We start from the raw sequence: 10,676 nt of genomic DNA on the forward strand, positions 1-10,676 counted from the left end.
GTGTGTGTGTGTGTGTGTGTGTGTGTGTGTGTGTGTGTGTGTGTGTGTGTGTGTGTGTGTGGAGGGTGGCAGACAGAACCCTGAGGAACCCAGGTCTCCGAGAACGGGAAGTATTTTTGTTCAACAACACGCTTTCAGTGTAAGAGATTATTCCCAACTTTGGGGATTACGAGAGGCACAGTGTCTAAAGGGAGGAAGGAAGGAAGGAAGGATGCTCTGGGCTCTCGGTGAAGTTTCTCTGAAAAAGGGAAAGTTACTGTAGGATATAAGTCAAGGTGGGTGGTTGCTTTAGGAGTGAGGTGTGGGGTGAAATCAACACCGAGAACCTTGAAAACTAATGAAAATAAGGGGGGATGTTGAGATCGCGGAGAGCTAGGGCTGGAGAGGACGGTGTGGAGGGATTCTCTGAATCAGGAGCAAAATCTCTTTATCCCCGAGAAGAGGACGGACACAGTTAACTACCTGCTGTGCACTTAGGGAGGTTCCTGGGGACTTCCTGCCAGGTGGTCCCACAGCCCAAGGCTGCTACCACAGGGAGGAGCAGGGTTGCCATGGCGACTGCCCTTCTGGTGTTTCAGCATCTCAGGAATGGGAGCACGACTGGGGTGAAGTGAACATACAGCAAAGTGATGTTTTGTTGTATTTTCATAAGAATGTCTCTGCAAACAGGGATTGACACACTGGCCTGCGGGCCACCTGCTTTGGTAAATGAAATTTTACTGGAACGCAGCCCTGCCCACTCGTTCAAGTGTTGTCGTGCTGTTCTCACGCCCCACTGGCAGAGTCAAGTGGCTGAGGCAGAGATGCCATGCCCGCAAAGCCAAAAATAGGTCTTGTCTTGCCCTTGGAACAGACTTGGCCACCCTGACTTAAGTCATGGGTCACTCCAGCTCGTGAGAGTCCAGCTGGAACCAGCCTTGTGCTTTATTTCTGGTATCACCTGTGTATACTGGTGTGTGTGCAGGAATTAAAGAGGATGCTACAGGGAAAAGGTTCCAGCACCGTATCCCTGCCCCTGAGAAAGGGATTTTCTATTGCTGAGACTTGGTGGGCACCCAAAATGTGCCGTTCAGAAAAAAAAATGCATGAACTACCCCTTGGCGGTGGTGTGGGCAGCGCTCTGCCCCAGCTGTGACCGCTCGGGGCCAGAGAGAGGGTTTGAGTTTCTCAGGACCTTTGTGCCTGCACCCGGTGTCCTGGGAGAGAGCAGCTTTGATCGCCCCCGCCAGGGATACCCGAATCAGAAGCAGGTGACTCTGAAGTGTTCTGTTACCTAGAAAACAAGGCCACCTGCGGAGTCTGGTAACTGAGCACACAGACACTGCTGGGACACTGTGAGGAAGCCTGGGTGGGACCATTGTCACGGGAGGTTGGCCAGACGCCTTCTCAGGACACCAGGCGTGGCTGGAGGGCACCCTGCCTCTCCTGTGTGTCTGGGCTCAAACCACACCACGCCAAAAGAATTTTTTTTAACTTTTTTTTAAAATTTATTTTCTTTAATTAGAGTTGAATTACATTGTTGTGTTAATTTCTGCTGTACAGCAAAGGGGCTCGGTTATGCATGTATATACATTGTTTTTCATATTCTTTTCTATTATGGTTTATCACAGGATATTGAATATAGTTCCCTGTGCTATACAGTAGGACCTTGTTGTTGTTTTTTATTCAGGCAAAAGAATTTAAATCCAGAATTCTACCAGTTTATCACATGTCTCCCCCATACCACAAACACACCCCTGTATACTCTTCACATCTTCTGCGCCACAAATCTAGTAAACATTTAAGTTCTTTCAAACAATTTCACTTGAAGATACCCAAGTTCAGAGACCATGTTCTGAAGTCTGTACATCGTTGAGGTGACGCCTCGTGCTCGGTTCCTGATGTCACGTGGTGCCCACACAGTTGGAAAGGCCACTGGCCTGAGCACCGGGAAGTCTGGGCCTGCCTCCACGTCTGTGCCCTCGAGCTGTGGGATCCTGGACAAGCCACCCAGCCTCTTCGGGGTCTATAAAACAGACACCGTGCAACCCACACGGTGGGTAGCAGCTGGGGACAGGCTGCCTGGAGCCCCTCACCAGGTATGGGAGCCCCTCCCTTTCCTTCCGATTTTACCTGCAGGTTGGGGTGAGCTTGGCTTCCCTTCATGGGGGTTCTGAGAGGTAGATGCGCCCTGCACCCGGCTCACTGGAAATACTCAATGAAGATAGTTTATTTAAAATCAAAAACAAAAATCAGAAAAGGACCATGGGGTCCTCAAGCCCCCTTCTGCCTTCCCACCTTTATGGCCCCCTCGGACCCAGGACGGCCTCAGATCGATCTTATGTTTTAAAGGCAAAGATCGAGAGGCTGGGGCATCGGCCTCTGCGTTCAGGGACTCCCCCCAAAAGTCACCATTTCTTCATTTGTTAAGTTCCCCCCAAATAGACATAAAACGCAGGTGAGAATACTCAGAAATAGCGGCGTTCTTTCAAGGAGCAGATTGACGCTGCCCAGATGCCAGGCCGCCTGCGTCTTCACGGGACGTTTGAAGGGAGCGCGTGAGCAGTGTGTTTGGCTCAGCTGCGGGGGGGCTTGCTGCTTGGTCAGTTGCTGTTTTTAACACTTTCTCTTCGGAGCCTTGAAGTGACGTCAGGTGCTTGGACAGAGCATAGAGGGACAGAAAGAAGGCCGGGCCCGGTGACCGGTAGCAGCATCTCTTTGGTTGCATCCTCGACGTCTGAGGACCCGAGGGGGTCTCAGACCCCGTCGCTTCTGCAGGTGTCAGGCTGTAGCCCGAGGATGTGCTGGACGGCAGAGGCTCCGCGGATGAGAGTCTGGCTCTCACCGCGCCTTCTCCCCCTGCCTGGGGCTCCATCCTGGCCGCCCAAAGCTGCACACTCTCACCGGACCCGCAGCCCGACACCCAGCAGCCGTCCGTGTAGCTCGTAGCTTGGGGTGATGCGTGCGGACAGGAGGGCTGCGGGTTTGTGCTACTGATGTGAGCCAGAAATGCTAATGTGACACAGCCTCCAGCCTGGGGCCGCACAGAACCCACAGGCCGTCAAGCCCTGTGCTGGACTAGCCCCTTTCCTGGATGGGGGTCGAGTCCAAGGTGGCCCTGTGCTGCTCGGGCCGAGCCGGGACTTGGGCAAGGCTCTGCCCGTTGCCTCCTTCCTGGCTGACGGGCGTTTGTTTCCCTCCTGAGCCCCTGTCCCTCCATAGTTAGTGATCCTCATCCTAGAGACACTAGAAGGCTCTCGCAGCTTTGTCAAGGGAACAGTCCCATCAAGTCTGGAGACTTTCTTGATGGTCCTGTTAGCCTCCCCTCCACGCGAGGCCTTCGTGTGTCTCGAGAACCTGAGAGGCCTGGATCTGAGCCCTCACCTGCACCTCTTCTGCCCGCTGGGGCTCCCCACCTGCTGACATCAGCTTGTCCTGCCCTGAGCCCCAGGCCGTGCCGAGCTGGCTGTCTGGGCAAAGGGCATCACCTCTCCAGGTGCCCCGGTCGGGGAGGGAACAGATGAACAGCTGTCATCCCACGCACCCTGCCTGTCAGCGTCCTGGGGCTGCCACGAAAAAGTACCACAGGCTGGGAGGCTCTGAGCCACAGAGGTTTATCCTGTGACAGGTCTGGAGGTGTCGGCAGGGCTGGCTCCTCCTGGAGGCTCTGAGGGGGTCTGGCCTGTGCCCCTCTCCCGGCTCCTGGTGGCTCCAGTGACGTGGCTGCATTACCCCATGTCTGCCTCCATCTTTACGTGGACTACTTCTCTCTGTCTCTGCATGTCTGTTTCTCTCTTTATGAGAACACCAGTCATTGGATTAGGGACCCACCCTAGTCCAGTGGGGCCTCACGTTAGCTAATTACATCTGCAAAGATCCCTACTTTGACATTCGGTCACGTTGGGAGGTTCCAGAAGGACGAGAATTTGTGGGCGGGGGACCCAGTACCTCCCACAGATTGTGGTTTTTCCTGCACCTGGGAGTCCCGGCAGTGCTGGCGCTCAGGCCTTGCAGTGTTGAGGGTGCTGGCTCGTGGTCTCTGCGGTGCAGGCTTCCCGTGAAACCAGAGCCTGCCCTGTGTCTTGCCTCATGCCTGCTCCTTCCTCCTTAGGCCTTACTGAAGATGGACTGCCAGGGCCTGGTGGTCAGACTCATCCAGGACTTCGTGCTTCTGACCACGGCGGTCGAGGTTGCCCAGCGCTGGAGGGAGCTGGCCGAGAAGCTCGCCAAGGTGTCCAAGCAGCAGATGGACGCATACGAGTCTCCTCACCGGGACAGGAATGGGGTGGTGGACAGCGAGGTGAGTGGGGCTGCCCTTCCTCCACCTGTAAAATGCAGTGATGACAATGTCTACTGTACAGCGTTTTTACGAGGACAACATAGGTAAAACGTGAAGGCAGGTGCTTGGCACATAGCAGGCTCTCGCTGAGCGGGAGCGAGTCTCATCCTTCCCGGGATCCTTAGTTGTGAGCCCGGGCCCTGGCGGCGGCAAGGCCACTCTCCCGTCAAGTGGGGCGTTGGAACAGCATCCTCGGAGCTGCCCATCCGTCCCTGATCCTGATCTTACATTACCTTCCGCCCGATGGTGCTTGACGGAGCCCTTCGTGATCAGTTCTGGTTGGGGCTCTGCCCCACACGGTGTGAAATGCATACCTGGGATGTTGTCAGCTTCGGCCAAGGCTGGTTGGGTTCCTGCTCAGGGAGTCTTTGTTTTCTCACTTGTCTAGTGGTGGTCACTTTAAGTTTCTGGAAAGACAGTCAGGCTTGCAAGACCTCGGAAGCTGGAGTCCCAAGAATAAGGGCATCCTTGATGGATGTGATGAGTTTCTAAATAAACGGAAAGTGCTACGGGAGGTTGGAAGGAAAGAGAAACCTTTCTATTTGTTTGGTCACTACTTGATACTATACACCTGCTCTCACACAAGGTGTGTGGTTCTTCCCTCTGAAATGTGCTGGCCCGGGACGGAGGCGGCTTCTTTGGGTTCATTTCACTCTTTAAAAAGTAGCATCAGGGGACTTCCCTGGTGGCGCAGTGGTTGAGGGTCCGCCTGCCGATACGGGGGATGCGGGTTCGTGCCCCGGTCTGGGAGGATCCCACATGCCGCGGAGCGGCTGGGCCCGTGAGCCATGGCCACTGAGCCTGCGCATCCAGATCCTGTGCTCCGCAACGGGAGAGGCCACAACGGTGAGAGGCCCGCGTACTGGAAAAAAAAAAAAGTTGTGTCAGTGATGAACAGAGATACTGGTACTAGGAGAGGTTCTAGGACCCAGTCTCTCAGTGTCCCCTAATCTTTTCTCTCTCTTTTGGTTTTGGACAACTCCACTACCCAGGCCATGTGGAAGCCTGCGTACGACTTTCTACTCACCTGGAGCCACCAGGTCGGGGACAGCTACCGGGATGTCATCCAGGAGCTGCACACTGGCCTGGATAAGATGAAAAACCCCATCACCAAGCGCTGGAAACACCTCACAGGGACCCTGATCATGGTCAACTCCCTGGACATCCTGCGAGCGGCCGCTTTCAGTCCCGTGGACCACGACGACCTCGTGATTTGAACGGGTCTGCGACCTTCTGACGCCCTCCCAGAGGGCTGCTCCGGGGTGCATGCCCTCTGTCTGCCCCGGATGCCCAGGCAGGCACTTAGAGCTGGGGAGGGAGGGAAGGTCAGCTCAGACAGACCCAGGGTCCCTCCTGGCTGGATCCACCCAGGACCGAGCACACGCGATGTTCCCCCTGCCTCCTCTCTCACGGGAGAGACCTGGAGGAAATTTCTACTGCAGGTTGTTGCCAATCAAATAGCTTTCTATTTGTTAAGTATAAATTTAAATTTAAATAACTTTTTTTTTAAAGTATGGGGGGGGGCGTACGAGAAAGGTGGTATCTAATTTTTTAATGGACCATAAAGGTAAAAAAAAAAAAAAGAAAAAGAAAATACTTCATAGGGGCAGATACTGTTGAGGTTTTTATGTTCTATAAAGACCTTTTTAAATTATGTTACAGATGTATATATGTATTTAAGGGTCATGGGGGCATTTCTGATTGCCGGATTCTCTTTGCATTTCAACACTTAGCACGGAAAGACACTCGTTCAGATGTTGGACCTTTTTGCCTCTGTACTTGTAAAAAAAAAAAAAAGAAAGAAAGAAATCAAATAGGAAACGTGGTGTTTCAGTAAATGAGTGTGGTCCGTGCGCATTCTTTCTGAGGCTGTCCTAGGCCTGCGATTCCCTGTGATTTTTATTACCTTCTGTACCTTGGCCTCGTGTTGCAGTAAAGGAATGGCCACAGCACAGGGGAAGCTTTTTCGAGCTTTAGCAGGAGCGATTGGGTGCACTTGAGATGAGAAGGCAGCGGGCAGGTGGCATTCTCTACGGCCCCTGCCTGTGCGCCCTTAATGCAAAAAAGAGCTACGCCATGTGGAGAGAGGTGGCCCCTGCAGCTCTGAGAGGTCCTGCTTCTCCCCGGGGACAGGGGAGTGCTCGCTGCAGAGCTCGAAGCCTCTCCTCTGGGCACGAAGAAAACGTCACCACAAGCACACCCTACGCTGACGCCCAGAGGTGCCTGCTGCCATTTGCCAAACTCTCTACTTCATTCCACCTAAAACGTAACCCCTCTCCCCTCCCGGTGTGCCCGTCTCTCCTTGGAAATAAATAGCATAGAGGAATCTCTTTTTTTTAAACAATATGAAGATTATCTGAGCAGGATGAATGTCATCTGAAAATGTTTCCCACATAAAATCTGGGACTTGGCGGACTGTTGCATTGGTAACCTTGATGGTCGGAGAACAAATTGCGCTGAATTCTACAATTGCGTTGTGCGTGCATCTCGGAAGGGAGTGAGGGACAGGGATGAAGAAATACGGGCAGATCAATAGCGCTGATCCCCAGGAAGGGGCCAGGATATGCGCTGTGCTTACATGAGTGATACTGGGCCATCTGGGGTTCTGGCATCTCATTCTCTAAATCTGCTTTCTGGAAACATGCTAATTACTTAGTATAATCAATGTAAATCCCTTACTGGGCTAAAACATTCTTATATATCTATTGATTCAAATAAGGAAGGCCAACTGGCTAGAAAACAACAACAATAAAAAAGAAACACTACATGTTTTATGCTGCAAGAACCAAGATACACAATTCCCCCAAATCATCACACGAAATCACCTTACGTACTGGTTCTTCACTCTCCGCCTTCAGTCTTCCCAGAGAGCGTCTCTCACTCTTCCCCAAAGAAGAAACAAAGCCAGTCGCACCTTAAATACTGAGATTTTTTTTCCTCAGGGGCTTTAAATAGTTTCCTATGCAACATGTCTTGTAGCACAAATTCAATTCTACGAAAGTTGCAGTAAATTTTCTTTGGATATTTTAACATAAGTGTGTGTGTGTTTTTTTCCTGTACGCACCCAGACTTCTAGTAAAACACAAAACCTAGTGTAAGTATCTGTGCATAGAACCATGGCTCCGTCCCAACCCGGTCTCCCCTAGGTGACAGTGTGACAGTTGGTTTAGTGGGTATCTGTTTTCTTGCTATTGATTTAATTGTTCTTGAAATATAGGGATCTCAGTCATCAACTAACTAATGGGAATCAGTGTTGCCTAGAGCACCCAAAGGGTGCAAGTGGGTGGCTTTCCTTTTACTTGGTCCTGTGTACCTGGAATTGGCCAATCCCAAACCCACAATACACAGCTGAGGGCCGAGCCATTTCTGAGGGCCGGGCATCTTCATTAGGTTATAACAAGCCGGATTCCCACGGGCCCTGCGCTCACCAAGCCCTCTGAACCAAGCCCAGGGAGAGAACAGGATGAGGGTAGGGGGGCAACTGATGGAGACCAGCCCCACCTGCAGGTGGTAGGGAGGAGTGGGGCTAAGGAGATCCCCCTTGAGAAGTAACTTTAATCCGAGGCCAAAGGCTGAGTAGGCACCAGTGAGCCCAAGGCCAGGCCAGACCTGGGGAACAGGGTGTCTGCAGCACTGAGAGAGAGTACAGGGACCACAAAAGGCTCAGCCCCTCCCCACCACGGGCCTGGGGCGTGTTGTACAAGCAAGAACCTCGGGGTGCACCTGTACCCTCCGTGCTTCTCAGTTCCAGCCCCGCCAGCCATATCCTGACACCCATTTTGCAGTTGACTGACTTGCACGGCCAGTGGCAGAAGTGGAGGTTTTAATCCAGAGCTGCTGTCTCAAAGTGCCACATACCGGGTGGCGTAAAATAACAAATCTATTTTCTTGAGGTTCCGATGGCCAGAAATCCAAGATCAAGGCATCGCTTGGCCGTCTGCCCTGTGTCTGCATCCAAACCTCTCTTCTTAAGGACCCTAGTCATGGATGAGGGCCCACGTGAATCGAGTGTGACCTCATCTTGACTCGATTACTTCTACAAAGACACTATTTCCAAATAAGGTCACATTCACAGGTTGGGGGGATGGGACCTCCAGCAGATCTTGAAGGACAGGGTTCAACTCACAGCCCCGCCTCCTTCTCCGAGGCCTTTGCATGTGGCTTGCTTGGGGCAAGGTAGGGAAGGAATCCAGCTGGAAGTATCTGGAGGTCTCTGCCCAGGTTAATGCAAAAGTCAGAGGGGCAGAGGAAGGCAAACCTTTATTTAAAAGGGGAAACTACTTGGGATGGGACTGGCTAGGTCACCAAACCTACTTTCTTCCTGAGCAAACAGCTCGTGTTTTCCAGCTTCCCTTGCAAGTAAGTGCGGCCGAGTGACTCGGCTAGTGGTACATGAGTGTTGGTGATACAGGTGCCATCAGGCCGGTCCCATAGAACCTTCCGGGCAGCCCTCCACTGTCCCAATTGAACAGAAGGAATTCCAGGGACCTAAAGGTGAGGAAGAGTCAGGCAGCAAAGCCCAGGTCCCCGAATGACCCCTTTGAAGGCTTTCCTTGCAGCAACCAGAGTTTACCTCCAAGCCCCGGAGGCTGTGGCGTTATGGCGGCCGGCATCCCTTTAATCTCAGGTTCCGTATTCCCAGATGACTGCTGTAAATGGGAAAACTGGAGGGATGACGGGTTTGCTCTAAAAAGGGAAACATCCCGCTCACACCTGGATGATGTCAGGTAAAGATGAAGAGAACTTAGTCACACTAGTTTTCCTTGGCTTACGCACGTCCGGAATAGTCTTGGGCACTAGTCTGAATGTGAACGACTTTTCTACTTGTACTGAATATTCTCTAGGCTACTCCAAGAAGCTTGGTTAAATTGCCAGTCCTTTATTGATGTTGATTTTGACATTGATAATGGTAATAATTGGCATACACAGTTATGGTATTTGTAGGTGTTTTTGAAGACCACACATTCAGAAGAAAGACTTCGTTGAAAAAAGCTGTGCTCTGATTTCCCAGGAGAAGGGCAACTTTGCGCATGGTCGGTTCCTGCCTTGGCCTTCGCCTGACTGTCGGGCAGTCACATCAGACGGGGCGTGCACCAAATCGTTTACTTTGTGGTCACCAAGACCTCACCCCTCAGGTAGTCTCCGGTCACCTGGCCACAGCCGCCAAGCCCCATTTTAGTCCTGGGACCCTCCCCTCCAGGGGTCTGGTCTGCAGATCCCCGCAGCCCATAGTTGGTCCTCCAACCATTCCTACTGCCATGCCTGGACTTAACGACCTCTGCCTTGTGTCTCCGCTCTCATTCCTTTTTATGGCCAAGCTACTCCAGCACCCTCTCACCTAAGTCCACCTGCCCAGGCTCCTCCCCCCTCCATGGGATACCAAGGAAGACCCAGAGACACTCCTAGTGCCCGTTGTGCAGTCAGCTCTGGGTTTCCCCACCCCCAATTGCAGAGCTCCCTTGGCTATCTCCCCTTCTCAGAGCTCCCTGCTTTTGCCTGGGCTCTTCTTGAGGTGAAACACCTGTCCTTCCTTCATCAGCCACATCGAGCTCCTTGGGGCAGTGACCGTGTCTAAACTCGGCTCTGAGTCCCTAGAGCTTTGTGCAATAAATGTGTGTTGCATGAGGGAACTACCCATATCTCTGCCATAAGAATGCATCTCAGAATGTGGATGACTTTGGCTACTGGGGTGCGTAGAATGGGCTTTGTGCTGGGTTTACAACCAGGGTTAAAAATAAGTGGAACTTGTCCAGCAGTGAAGGCATCAAACCCAGCTCATATTTTAAAAAGAGTTCAGGGACTTCCCTGGTGGCGCAGTGGTTGGGAGTCCGCCTGCCGATGCAGGGGACGCGGGTTCGTGCCCCGGTCCGGGAAGATCCCACATGCCGCGGAGCGGCTGGGCCCGTGAGCCATGACCGCTGAGCCTGCGCGTCCGGAGCCTGTGCTCCACAACGGGAGGGGCCACAACAGTGAGAGGCCCTCGTACCGCAAAATAAATAAATAAATTAAAAGAGTTCAAAGGGAAAAGCATGGCAGGGATGGAACTCAATGGAGTGTACACCAACAACGACATGCCCTAATGATTCATTTCCTGGCACAAGGGCAACGTATATTTGGGCCTTGGTGTTTGCTGTAATAAAAATTGAGTTTTGCATAGAATAGATTGAAGTGACCTCATCCTAAATAGTCAAGTAACCTGAATGTTGGGGCAAAAGGGAATGCCAAGTGCCCAGGCTTCGCTTAGCGCCTGTGCTCTATGAAAGGTTGGTTCTCTTTAACCCCCCGGACCACCTTGGTTTCACAAATGGGAACCCTGAGACTCAGGGAAAGTGAACAGGCCCAGCTGGCCCAGTGGCCA

At 52.4% G+C, this 10,676-nt stretch overlaps 1 protein-coding gene across 4 annotated transcripts in view; it reads left to right on the forward strand.

Moving 5' to 3' along the window:
* Positions 1 to 5,899, forward strand: part of SH3BP4 (SH3 domain binding protein 4) — a 43,994-nt gene extending 38,095 nt beyond the window's left edge. For all 4 annotated transcript variants that reach the window (XM_024752807.1, XM_024752808.1, XM_024752805.1 and 1 more), the window contains exons 4-5: positions 4,091 to 4,279; positions 5,311 to 5,899. In XM_024752807.1, the coding sequence (XP_024608575.1) occupies positions 4,091 to 4,279; positions 5,311 to 5,535 (414 nt within the window). In that variant the 3' untranslated portion in view covers positions 5,536 to 5,899. The remainder of the gene's footprint in view (positions 1 to 4,090; positions 4,280 to 5,310) is intronic.
* Positions 5,900 to 10,676: the final 4,777 nt, after the last annotated feature.

Source organism: Neophocaena asiaeorientalis, unplaced genomic scaffold (genome assembly GCF_003031525.2).
Source record: "Neophocaena asiaeorientalis asiaeorientalis breed wild unplaced genomic scaffold, Neophocaena_asiaeorientalis_V1.1 scaffold294, whole genome shotgun sequence".
In the NCBI taxonomy this organism is placed as follows: Eukaryota; Metazoa; Chordata; class Mammalia; order Artiodactyla; family Phocoenidae; genus Neophocaena; species Neophocaena asiaeorientalis.